Source organism: Rana temporaria, chromosome 2, assembly GCF_905171775.1.
Source record: "Rana temporaria chromosome 2, aRanTem1.1, whole genome shotgun sequence".
NCBI lineage: Eukaryota > Metazoa > Chordata > Amphibia > Anura > Ranidae > Rana > Rana temporaria.
Window position 1 is genome coordinate 254,459,118 of NC_053490.1, and position 13,854 is coordinate 254,472,971.

Below are 13,854 nucleotides of genomic sequence, written 5' to 3' on the forward strand. Positions count from 1 at the left end.
TTTATCTTAATGCATAGAATGCATTAAGATAAAAAAAACCTTCTGCCTTTACAACCTTTTTAAGGATGATATCCACTGACACCACCTTCCTAGACATGCGAAGGAATGACTTTCCAAACTCCAGGGCAGAGTTGGAAACCCACTATGTTAGGGAGAACTTTGGTTGGACAGAAGTATTAGGTGATCCAAGTATTGGATTTTCTTGATCCACAATTAAAGTATATTGGATTGAAGAGGTCTGGAGTGAAACTGGACAAAAAAAATGCCTTGAAGGAGGCTACAATTAAGCCCAGAATCCTCATGCAAAATGGAACTGGGAGGTACCATCTTGATCTGGAGGTTCTTATGTTGGACCTTAGGGAAGCAACCTTCTCTTGAGGCAAGGAAAATTCTGGCCGAGATCTTCTTCAGTAGGAGGTCATCCAGGTAACCTGTCATACGAGTCTACAGAAGAGCCAGAAGCAAGGCAAGCACTTTTGTGAAGACTCTGGGTGCAGAGGAGAGCCGAATGATAGTGCTACACAATAAAAGTGTTGCTCCCTCACAGCAAAATGCAGAACATTTTGATACGAGGGAAAAACATGAATGTGTAGATTGACATCTTGTCTACTGATGCCAGAAATTCCTTTCATCTGAAACAATGACAAATCATATTGATTCCATCTGGAATTCTAGCTTTAAGTCCAGTATTGGGCGGATGCCCTCATTTTGTTTTAGTACAGTGAATAGGCTTGAATGGAAACGGTGAAAACATTCTTCTTAAGGAACTGGTACAACCAATTTTGTGCTTGAAATTGGTGCAAGGTGGTTCTTAAATCTGCCTTATTTTGGTCTAAAGCTGGCAGGTTGGACAGCAAAAAGTGAGGAGGGGGACAGAAATAGAAACTCTATTGTGTACACCTTTGACAGATTGGACTCTAGTGCTGAAAGCAAAGGTTTCAGGCCAGCTCCACTCAGTGGGGTCTGGGTACAGTCCCAGGGTGCACACCAAGGGTAACTGGTCCAGAAGCTTCTGGATAGTCAGAGCTGTAAGTCTGCTTCTGATAAAAGTGTCAGAGGAAAAAAATGGTTTAAAAAAAGAATACTTCTCCAGAGAACAGGAAAAAAACTGGATTCTCACAAAGAGGGTGGGTATATATGGGTCACTCTGTGGGAGGCTCTAAAAAAAAAATTGGCCAACTTCCAATCACCTTAAGTTGGATAAAAAAAAAATCCTGTACTGTATGATTAAGACAGCATATTTAATTTCCACCTATCTTAGCGAAAGAAAACCCTGGGCACTGCTGCCTATGAATGGCTATACTGACGTTGACCTATTTGCTAATTTAGAAAACAATGCAAATGCTATGAAAGAGGGTCAGCAGGTTAAATAAACACTTTCCAAGACTACTTAACACCTAACAATGTGCTCTGTATGTGCACAAGGTTAGATGTCAAACCTTCCTCAGCTGCTTTGTGTCATTTACATATCAATTATCAGTTGTGTTATTTATATAGACTATAATATACTGTGCACACACTTTGGTTACATGTAAAAAAGCACTGTAAAGGGAGGGTACATTCCCAAAAATAATGAAATCAAGAGTTTATATTTATTGCCACCTCAATACCGCCGTATATATACGGCCTCATATAAAGGTGGTTATACTAGCATTATGGCTGCAGCTACAGCCATAATCCTGGTGTCCCTCTTTATAGCTGGAATATTTTTTATAAGTAAAAGTGATCCAAGTCACTGAATCACATTCACAGGAGGCACAAGGGGGGCCCATTCCACCAGGGAGCCCGGGACCGATGCATCAGGTGCACTAGACAGAGTGAGAGGAACTTTCATTGTTCCCGCTGTGATGTTAGAAACATTTTGTCACTTCTGTTTGTTTGCAAGCCGTTACAGGTCGATGATTGGTTGAGCATGGGGCTCAGCGGGGTGGGGGAGGTTGCCTGTACCACTCCCCTGTTGTCTAACCACTTCAGGCCCACTTCGCTCCTACATGTAAAAATCATATTTTTTTTGCTAGAAAATTACATAGAACCCCCAAACACTATGGGCCAGATTCTCAAAAGAGATACGACGGCGTATCTTCAGATACGCCGTTGTATCTCTGAGTCTGGCTGGTCATATCTATGCGCCTGATTCTTAGAATCAGTTACGCATAGATTTCTATTAGATCCGAGAAGTCTCTTACGCCGTCGGATCGTAACTGCATATTTACGCTGGCCGCTAGGGGCGTGTACGCTGATTTACGCGCCAAAATATGTAAATCAGCTAGATACGCAAATTCATGAATGTACGCCCGGCCGGCGCAGTACAGATACGCCGTTTACGTTAGGCTTTTCCCAGCGTAAAGTCACCCCTGCTATATGGTGGCGTAAGTGCGGCGTACCAATGTTAAGTATGGCCATCGTTCCCGCAACGAAATTTGAAAAATTTACGTCGTTTGCGTAACTCGTCCGTGAATGGGGCTGGACGTAATTTACGTTCACGTCAAAACCAATACGTCCTTGCGGCGTATTAGGAGCAATGCACACTGGGAGATTTCCACGGACGGCGCATGCACCGTTCGTGAAAAACGTCAATCACGTCGGGCCACAGAACATTTACATAAAACACGCCCCCCTGTTCCAAATTTGAATTAGGCGGGCTTACGCCGGCCTATTTATGCTACGCCGCCGCAACTTACGGAGCAAGTGCTTTGAGAATACAGCACTTGCCCGTCTAACTTGCGGAGGCGTAACGTAAATAGGTTACGTTACGCCCGCACAAAGTTACGCCAAACTACGAGAATCTGGCCCAATATGTGTTTTTTTTTAGCAGAGACCCTAGAGAATACAATGGCAGTCATTGCAACTTTTTATCTCGCACAGTATTTGCGCAGCAATTTATCAAGCGCTTTTTTTGGGGAAAAAAACAGTTTCATGCTTTAAAAAAAAAAGGGGGACAGTAAAGCCCATTTGTTTTGCATAACGTGAAAGATGAAGTTACGCCGAGTAAAAAGATACATAACATGTCACGCTTCAAAATTGCACACGCTCGTGGAATGGCACCAAACGTCGGTACTTAAAAATCCCCATAGACGGCGCTTATTTACTGGTTACATGTTTTGAGTTACAGAGGAGGTCTAGGGCTAGAATTATTGCTTTCGCTCCACATGTGTGGTTTGAACACAGTTTTCATATGTGGGCGGGACTTAGGTATGCATTCGCTTCTGCGTGCGAGCACACGGGCACTTTAAAAAATAAAAATTATTGTTAATTTTACTTAATTTTTTTATTTTGACACTTAAAAAAATAAATAAAAAAAAATTGGATCACTTGCAAACATCCCTTGTAATAGGAATATGACATGACGGGACCTATTTACAGTGAGATATGGGGTCAATAAGACCCCACATCTCACCACTAGACTGGAAAGCCTAAAAAAAAAAAAAAAAAAAATCACGGCTTCATAGCTGAGGTGGCGACCTTTTTTTTTAATGCAGAGGCCGGGCTTGACGTCATAACATCGTGCCCGGCCTCCGACGATCATAGAGACTTCGGCAACCGTTTGGTCCGCCGGAAATCTCTATGAACAGCATCCGGGGCCGGCTGAGCCGTTCTCCAACTCACAGATTGCAGCGGTGAGTCGGGAGAAGCACCGGAGGGTGGCTGGAGGGGGGGGGGGGGGACAACAACGTCCCCTTTCACCGCCCGTAAGAACGATCAATCGGCAGAACAGCCGCTATGATCATTCTTATGGTGTCGGGTATCGCCGGTTGAAAACGGGAATATCTGAATGATGCCTGTAGCTGCAGGAATTATTCAGATATACCACCACAAAGCCCAGGACGTCATATGACGTCCTCTGGGCGCCAAGTGGTTAAGTTAAGTTGTCCCTTCGGGGATCTTCAATATCTCCCTGAGGCAGCCGGAGCAGGTGGTCTGCTTCCTCCACTCCTCCCACAGACTCCTTCGCTCACACTGATCCCGCATCTGAAGAAGGTAAGAGAGGTGTGGACACAGCACCCCAGGCAGTCTTCGATCATCAGCCATAAGGGCAAAACACCCTAACACTGTACTGCCCTAATCAAACTATACTTTGCTAACCTGAAGCTATGCTGGCATAGCATACCTACAGCTCTCTTATATGTTTAATCAAAGCATTGCATTGGGTTAATGATATGCCGCTTGTAAAACCACGCCCATTTTGAATGAATCTCCCTTCTCCTAATTAAAGTACATTCTCTGTCTACAATGGCTTTCTGAAATGTGACCCTGGAAATCTTTTCAAACTGTTGGCAACAATGCTGAACTCCTTCCTCCCATCCCTGCACACAACCTGGGCACAGGCAGCAGAGCTCCGCTTCCCCACACAGCACATAGCTGAGATCCAATTCCCTTACACACAGCTACGATCTGCAGAGTATGTAGCTGGCTGCTATATTGCAGTTCTGATCTGTGAAATTCCCTGGTCGGAATGGCAGCATAACTGCAGTAGCCTGAGCAGATCATGGCTGTGTGTAAAGGAATCCAATCTCATCTACATTGCACTTATCTTTGCACATTATATTTGAAAATTGCAGCAAGAAAATTGTCATTAGAATAGTTATTGATGGCACATATAATTTAATTAGTATTATATAGGTAATTGTAGATACCATATTCATAGAGCACAAAGTTTACAATAATTGCACACCCAATTGTTGTTGATAACATAGGGATGGATGAGTCGTAATTTATTTGTATATTTAACAAGTTGGCGCAATTCACTCTACATTACATGGCCCTATTACTGCAGTGATTTTAAGCATCCATAGTGGTGCTCCAGATACGTATAAAATATAGCTAATTACATTGTGCCAAGCTGGACCAATGTGTGTTGTCAAAGATAATTCCTGGAGTTTCGCTTTTGCAGGCATATGGCATGTCCCTGCAGGCTTAAAGCTGCTTTTCCCAACAAGGAATTGTGGATTTGGTCAGGATTATTGGTCTCAATGCTAAAAAGAACAGGCAGATATTTATCCATCATGCAATACCATTAAGGAGGCAGTCCTAAATGTATTCACCTAGACAATAATTTAAACATACATCCAAAGTCACAAGGAACACGTTCAGCAAAAACAACAGTCCTGGAAGAGATGGCCATACACTAGTAGAATTTCATTCATAATTTTCCATTTGAAGATTTCATTCGATTTTGGAATCATTTGTGGGGTTAAATGATGTTTGTTTTTGACCTCAATAACAAAAAAATTTGAACGAACAAGATAAAAGTTTTTTCTTAAACACATTTTTAACAGCGTATGTGGTTTTCATTTTGCAAAATCTATTCATTTAAAAATTGAACGTTAAAAGAAAATAACATTGGTCAAGCATTCCAATGTATCCGTTGAATGTATTCAGAATTTCCACCAAAAAATCTTGATTCCACGTAATTTTTTTTATTTGTTCTAGAACACCCTAATTGCCTGTTTTTATATATATATATATATATATATATATATATATATATATATATATATATATATATATATATATATATATATATATACATATACATATATACATACACATACATACACACACACATATACACACACACACACACACACTTAAGAATCAAGCAAATCTTATCAAAATGTATATATTTTATACCATCAATTTTTTTCCATACCTACAAAGAGGACGAGGCACGGCCCCTCGTTCAGCTGCACTGCGTTTAACTCTGTAAGCTCCACAACAGGTTTGGGGTGCCATGGAAATTCTTTACATTCGACATCGTGAAGGACCTCAACTCTTCCCTGTCGTGTAATAACTTCTCCTTTGGGATCCAAAATAATAAGATTGGGAATTCCTAGATGGGGAAAGAAGACGACAAAACAATTTAGTACAGATAACTAGGATAATATTGCCAAAACAATTTGCCAATGCTTTCTTCTAAGCATTATAAAAACATCAAAAAATTCACACTGATTAGAATCTATTTATCATAATTAAAGCGGTATTAAACCCAAAAGGAAACATTATACTGCAAGCTTACCAATTCTTAGATGTGGTGGCTGCATTAGTTTTCTTTTTTAGGCTCTTTCTTTCTTTTATTTTCACCTGGTAAAAATTAAAGAAAGGCTTTGTTCACATTTGTGGTTGGGGTTGGTAAATACAAATGGTTGATCTGCGTTTTTATTGTCCTCCCAACTGCTCCCCTCGGCATGGTAAAAATTCAACAGAACAAGCACTCTTTAAGATTTATCGGTTTACAGGGATGAGAAAACCCATTTACCATGGACAGGGGTGCTTACAATGATCAGTTTTATTAATGTAAAAATCTTTATCCCAAAAGGAAAAAAAAAAAAACATTTGCTCTAAGATTATAATGCGTTAGCTAGAGTTTGGCTTCAATTTGTTAGTATATTGAAATCTGCTAGAACATTTAATACTTCCCTACCCCCAGACTGACAATGCTGCTGTCTGCTGTGCCCCCTGTGCACATTCATCCAGGATGAGGGCACTCTAATAGAGGAGGTGTGTTATTGGCCAGATAACCAGGGGAAAATGGGGAGAGGCGATAGAGGAAATCTTAAAAAAAACAAATGCAGCCACCACATCCAAGGATTGTTAAACTGCAATATATTACATTTTGGATTTTGGGTTTAATACCGCTTTAAGGAAACGCTTTACAAGAGTTCATAGGTTACATTAAGGCAGTGTTTCTCAATTCCAGTCCTCAGGCCCCCCCAACAGGTCAGGTTTTCAGGATTTCCATTATTTTGCACAGGTGATTTGATCAGTTTCACTGCCTTAGTAATCACCACAGCCTTTTCATCTGAGGGAAATCCTGAAAACCTGACCTGTTGGGGGGGCCTGAGGACTGGAATTGAGAAACACTGCATTAAGGGGATTGTAATCAAAAAGCCTGATAAATGATCCAGGACAAAATGTTTTGTACTGAAGTGGATTATGTTGAGTGTCCAGATTTGTGAATTGAATTGAGATATTTTACTAATTTCCCGCTATTTCTGTTTCTTAAATATTGGAACAAGGAAGGAGACTGTCAAAGGCACTTCACAGTCATAGATCATCACACTGTTACTGCACTAGTTAAGTATGCTCCCAATATCTACCATTTCAATGAAAGTATGGTTTTTGGGAAAATTTGCTTTTTGCAAGTTTTGTTTAATTCAAACAACTATTTCGATTTCCTTTGTGAAACATTTTATACACCCAGGCACAGCATTTGGAACCGCATATAGACGATACTAAAATCCCAATGCCAGTTCCACTCATTCAGTGTTCAGCTCTAGTTTCTACAGCATCAGTGCTTACAGGTACTGTGTTAATTCAATGGTCTGCAGCACCTTGCTAAGGAGCTAATGCGGTTTGTATTGAATCATGTTACTCTACACACCTTTTCTGCCCTGATTTCTTGGTTAAATTTAGCACCTCCAAGAGCAAGAGTCCAGACCCAGACTAAACCAATGTGATGATATTGTGCACATTACAAAATATTACTCCACTAGGCAGACCCTGAACCAACAAGTATTTAGTCTGCTATGCGTATCTGCTGGCAGGGCTGGTGCAAGGATTTTTGACACCCTAGGTGAAACTTAATTTGCCGCCCCCATTGGCGCCACTCCTGACTCCACCCCCTTTGCCTTGCCCATGGGACAGGAGGCAGCGCTATACAGGAAGCATCGGTTCTGCTTCCTCTAGCGCTGCACCTCTAATTACACTACTGGCAAGACAGAGCAGCTGACTGAGACTGAGTTAGTTACATGCTGCAGCCTGCAGAGCATGCAGACGCTGAGGGAAATCAATGGTCGAGCACACCTAGGCAGCAATGCACCCTAGGCGGCTGCCTAGTTTGCCTAGTGGTAGCACCAGCCCTGCCTGCTGGATACAACATGTTTGACAAACACCAGGAAGACTTGCTTCTCCAGTTTCTGCTCTGTCTCTTCACACACTATCCCATTGCTACTGCCAGGCTGCGTCAGATATCTGACACTTCAAGGTGTGTCAAAAACCTGCTCCCCCTCTGCACAATGTGGTTCCTCTCACCAACTTGTGCCTCACCTACAGTGTTTCCCCAAAAATAAGCCCAGGTCTTATATTAATTTTGGCAACAAAACACAGTAGGGCTTATTTTCGGGGTAGATCTTCTCATGTAATGTGCCGTCTTCTCTCCCCCTCTCCCTCCCTGCCTGCCTGCCTGTCAGGAATCAAAGTGGAACCAAGTAAAAAAGTGTTTGTAAAGTCCTAAAATCCACTCTATAACAGTATTATATAATGCAAACGGTTTGCTGCTCGACACTTCTGTGACCCACCAGAGGTCTCTTCTCCGCTCCGAGTACTGCATAGGGGGGGCGAGATCCCCCGCTGACAGCTAGGAGAAGAGGAGGAGAGCAGCAGGAGGTCAGCTGAGCACCGGCACTGTACCAAAGGTATTTGGCACAATTAGATTACAGAAACATACACAGTTTACATGATATAATACTGTAAATCGAGAGGATTCTAGGATTTTACAACCATTTTAAACTAGGGCTTATTTTTCGGGGTGGGGCTTATATTGCAGCCCTCCCCGAAAAATCACAGTAGGTCTTATTTTCATGGTAGGTCTTATTTTTGGCGAGACACAGTAGTTATGAGCTGGCGAGAGAAACCCCAGTGTGTGTGGTGGACGGAGCAGGTATTCAGGTGTGGAATATCTGAAGCAGCATTTAAAGACACAGAGGGGTTATTTTACGAAAACTGAGGAGTGAAAAATCTGGTGTAGCTGTGCACGGTAGCAAATCAGCTTCTAACTTAAGTTTGTTCAATTAAGCTTTACCAAAAAAACCTGAACGCTGATTGGTTTCTATGCAAAGCTGCACCAGATTTTGCCCTCTCCAGTTTTTGTAAATCAAAAAGTACAGATGTTGTTGGTCCACAACCAAGGCTTCTCTCACAAGTAGGAAAGCAAAGCACAAAGACAGCGCTCACAACAGTGACCACACCTCATAGAATAATGATGGAGTCCTTTAATGGGTGTTCTGGCTCAAATGGCCTCCAGCCATTGAAAACACAGCTCCAAGAAAGATGTATCTGGCAACTCCAGAATCCCAAGAAAACCTTGATTTGCTCCATGAAGCTCAAGACTAAAAACAACTGATGCGTTTCAGCATATAGTCTTGTTCACAGCCATCTGTGTTCTCTCACAAGTAATCCAGGAGGTACCGGGGTCGCCCTGAGATGCATACAAGACCTACCTGATCAATGATGCATCACTTATGCAGGCATTGCTGTAGCACAGCAATACAGCCAACTTTTTTCCTGGACACTAGATAATTTTACATTGGACATTCTGAAACAGATACACCCTACATGCAAAAAAACTAAAATATCATTGCCAATGATGAAGCCAACTATATATTACGTGAATTTTTCCCAGGCTCAATGAAAACATATATCAGTATTATGGCCCGCTTAAGAAGTTGTTCACCGTCACCCATCAGAGGCAACCCTATCTTATAAGCTTGTTCAATCTGGAGTAATATTTTAGCAGCAAGCAGAAAAAAGTTGCACAGAACAGGTGTCGCAAAGCAGTACATTTACTGAACTTTTTGATGGCACAGTTGCTGTGTTTGCTTGATATCATTAGCCATTTAATGACTGATTTTTTTATTTTTTATTTTTAGTTGCCTAACTGAAATCAGAAATAGTGGGGTAAATGACTGTATTCTGTAAAAATGACAGTCCGATGATTGTAAATAAAATCAGTGTAACTAACAAACTATTAAGACAGTTTCTTAAATAAATTGAAGAGAAAAATGCTTGTTTTGTTACTTTCATGAAAAGGAGTTTCTGTATGCAAAGCAAAAAAGGTTTGCCGATTGTTTGATAATGACACAGAAAGCTTGCTCTGAATATAAACACATGGAGAAAGCCGCATATACAAATCAAAATTTGTTAACACAGGCTTGATTCAGAGCAGATCAGCCTGTGCTCAAGTATGTATCTCTGGGACTTCCTCCACACATTTCATGCAATGCTACTACATCTAATCTGCGATTCTAGGGACCGTTTCTAATCCCCAGAAAATTCCGTACAAACAGAAAACATGTTCTTTAACCACATGACAACCAAAATCTTTCAATGTAGTGATCCAGTTTAAAAGGTCATGCACACACACACGTTAATAGAATCAAACTATACATTTGCTGTCGTGACCCAGTATTTGCGTTAAAAAAAAAGCTAAGCAGCCCAAGGCGTCATGTACACTGAGCTTAAAAAATGCCACTTTGTTTTGTTTTTTTCTGCCTATAAATGTACTTCTATATTAGCCCATGCACACATAGGCGTTCATAGGTATATTAGGAGAGTGTTTACAGGCAATAATAAAAATAAAATAAAAAACACATCACCATTGTGCTCAGGACAGAAGAAACATGGAACGCACTAGATGCGTTTATGCACGTTCAAGAGTAATGCATTATAATTTCGCCCAATAGAATGCGCGAACATGCATAAACGCACATGCAATATGTAGCTTTTACAACTTTTTTTTTAGGCAGCTCTTCTCTTATCAGGAGAATAGGTATTCAGAGGAGCTGGGAAAATGCTCAGTGTGCATGAGGCTTAAAGGAGGCAACTTGTAAGAAAATAGGAAGCATACTCGTGTCTCCTGTCTCTCCTCTGTGCTGCACTCTTTACCAGTCTGTCCAGCATTTAAAACTTCCAGGAACACTAAATTTCCCCTATCCACTCACACACTGTGGTTCCATCCCGAACCCACACTCACAGCGGACATTTTAAAATTGCATGCAAATTTGTCTGCTATTGCTGGTAATATCACCGTCTGAACCTTTGTGGTGCCACACTGATTCCCAAAAGTAGATCATATACTAATTTTGGTGACTTTGGGGGGCAATTTGAATAGACATCTGTGCATGATGAACCAGCACAGATGTCTGTCAAATCACCCCGAAGTCGGACTGCATTGACGGTTTGAAATCGTGCGAGTTCAGCTGATCTCGCACGATTTATAAACTGCAGCAGCGTGAACCTATGCTCAAATGCTTATTGTACATCACTGCTGTGTCCCGTAGTTACATACGGATTGGCAGAAGAAACCATAGAGCATGGTGGAGGACTCAGGCATCCAATGTTAAAAAGTATTCCAGAGGCTGCAGCACTTAAACGTGGATGGAAGGAAGGAGACATGTGCCATAGAAGAGGTGAGTATTATAGCAATTTCTTGCCCAGGAATCTTTTGGCCGTATTTTTTATAACTTAAGATGTCACTGAACACTGGCAAGATTGTCTGGGTTTTCTTTACACAGAGTCCTATTGCCTTCAGTAACATCAGACATAACGTAACAGACTAAGTGAGCATGAGGAGAAAGAAAATATGGTCTGCATTACTAAGCAGGAAGCAAAGTATGGAAATACAATAGGCAACTATGGCTGCTCATATGTATCTATTTCAAAGCTACACACAGAAGCAAGGTTTTTGAAATAATTAATGCTCACTAATAAAATCCGTATATTCTCATTTCATTTTTAAGCTCACAGGAACACAACATAGGTTTGATTAATCCAAGCAGAAAGTGAAAATATTCAGTACATGACATTGTATATGGCTGTTTTGTGATTTTTTTGGTTCATCATTGCTATCAGGTGAACTACATGGTAACAGAGAGCTACATTAATGACAAATGATGTGTCATATTGTGTAGCCATGACTATTGGGCCCCATTTACACCTGAACGATTTTCTGCTTGTAGCTCTAAAACACACAAGCCAAATCCTATTTCAATGGTCCCTGTTCACATATGAGCGTTGTCGGCTGAAGCAAAACACCCATCACGCAAAAAAGTACATGAGCTTCTTTTTGACAGATTGTGCCCAATAGACTTCAATGGGAATTTTTTTTTACGAGTGTTCCATCGTGCGTTTTCTGTGCAAAAAGCAGCTCTCCACCCCTAATCCCATCCACCTCTCCTCCCCTAGTGCTTTCTGTTGCCTAAACAAAAAAAACCTGCAGCTGTAAAATGCTTGTAATACACTTCTAAAAATGCTGAATGCTATCAAATAAAAAAAATCCTGAAAGGCGCTCTGCTCAGGTGTGAATACAGCCTTACAGTGAGTTCTAATAATTTTTCCAATCAGCGCAAATTATCGATTCATAGATAAACACAGTTGCTTTCTTACTACTTAACAAGATTAAGTCAAAATCAATTATACAGTATTTGTTTCCAAAGAAATAGCTGACTTGGCTCTTGGCTGAGAGTCGGATCTATAGTGTTGATTTTAGGACATCCCTCCTACACACCTTTGATCTATCCTTGTAACCACCCAAAGCCAGACCTCATCTGCCTGACATCACTGTATTCCGAACAGTAAGATCTGTAGCAGAAAGGAGGTGATTATACTAGGTGAGAAGGCGCAATCTAGGAGGAAGACACATGTAGAATAGATATATGTAGGAGGATATCATATGCATAGTTTTTCATTTTGTCAGGCATGCACAACTGAAGAGCATGAGAGGATATCGTAGCTGCAGAAATGCCTGAAATGCTGGCCTGGAAATAGCCCAGAGAAGCTGCTCCCAGCACAAATAAAAACTCAAGTGTGTTTCTTTAGTGCTATGTTTGGACTGTTTTGTGCCTCTTATTTTTACGATATTGGCAATTTTTTTTTTTCCAGACAATGACATTACCCAGCACCCCTACAACAGCCAAATGAAAAAAAAAAACGAAAACGATAAAGGATAGAACAGAGATTTAAATGGCACAAATGTGGCACTAACCAACCAGCCCAGTTTTGTGTCATTTGGCTGTTGTAGGAGGGCCGAGTGATGTCATAGTCTGGAATTCTTTTTTGCTAATATCGTAAAAATAAAAGCAAAACAAATGTTAATTTTTACGGCACAAAATATGTTATTTGGGTATTATCCCCCATTTTGTACACGCTATAGCTTTTGCGCAAATAAAAGGGAATAAAACGCTTATTGCGATTTTTTTAACAAAAATATGTAGAAGAGTACGTATCGGCCTAAACTAAGGGAAAAAAATGTATTTCAAACTAATGTAAACAAATTTAAGGTAGTGGTCCTTTAAGGATTTCCAATCAGGTTCAAACGCTTTCAGCTATTTGAATTACAGTATCTACAATGTTGTTTTTTTCTTATGAATGTGGTTGCTAGAATGGTTAACTTTGCTTGAATGATGGTTTAGTATGGTATGTCATGAAATCAGTGACTCAAGAAAGATAATGTGAGTGTGTAAGGCTTTCAGCTGTGAAATCACATTTCTTCAGATTGTTTCAGATTTAGTTGACTTTATCAAAGATTAGATGCTGATCAGTGGTGGGGAAAATGGTAGACTTTATGGGTATGATATGTATGATATACTAAAGAGTTTTACAAATTGCATTCTCAAACACGTCTCACCGTTTTCAAACATCACAGGCACATCCAAAGCGACTTGTATTCAGCTTGTTGTATCTGCTGAACCTACAAACTGCGCTCGCTCCCCCTCCCATCTGTGGCACTGTGACCTTACAATCAGAGGCTGCCCATATACGAATCAGTTTTTTGATCAGCAAATGGGCCTATTGAAGAAAAACTAACAGATTCCGCCATGCATACAACTGGGGTAGACAGAAGAACCCTCTCCCACTGTGTTATTGTACAGGGGTTGGACAAAAATATGGAAACACTGTGTGAAAGTGACAACATGTTTTCATGTTAAAAGCGGAAGTGCTTCTGCTGTGTGAAGAGATGCCTAGATAACAGGTGGGAAGCCACACTTTCGTGATGCAGAGTCACGTTAGAGCTTACCGAGTTTCATAGAGGGCAAATGGTTGGTTCCGCTTTGCTGGCTCCTCTGTGATTGAAGCTGC

General features: G+C 40.8%; 1 protein-coding gene across 1 annotated transcript in view; it reads right to left on the reverse strand.

The window, feature by feature from the left end:
- Positions 1-13,854, reverse strand: part of NXN (nucleoredoxin) — a 157,473-nt gene that overhangs the window by 32,848 nt on the left and 110,771 nt on the right. The window contains exon 6 of the mRNA XM_040336786.1: positions 5,651-5,830. Coding sequence (XP_040192720.1) covers positions 5,651-5,830 — 180 coding nt within the window. The remainder of the gene's footprint in view (positions 1-5,650; positions 5,831-13,854) is intronic.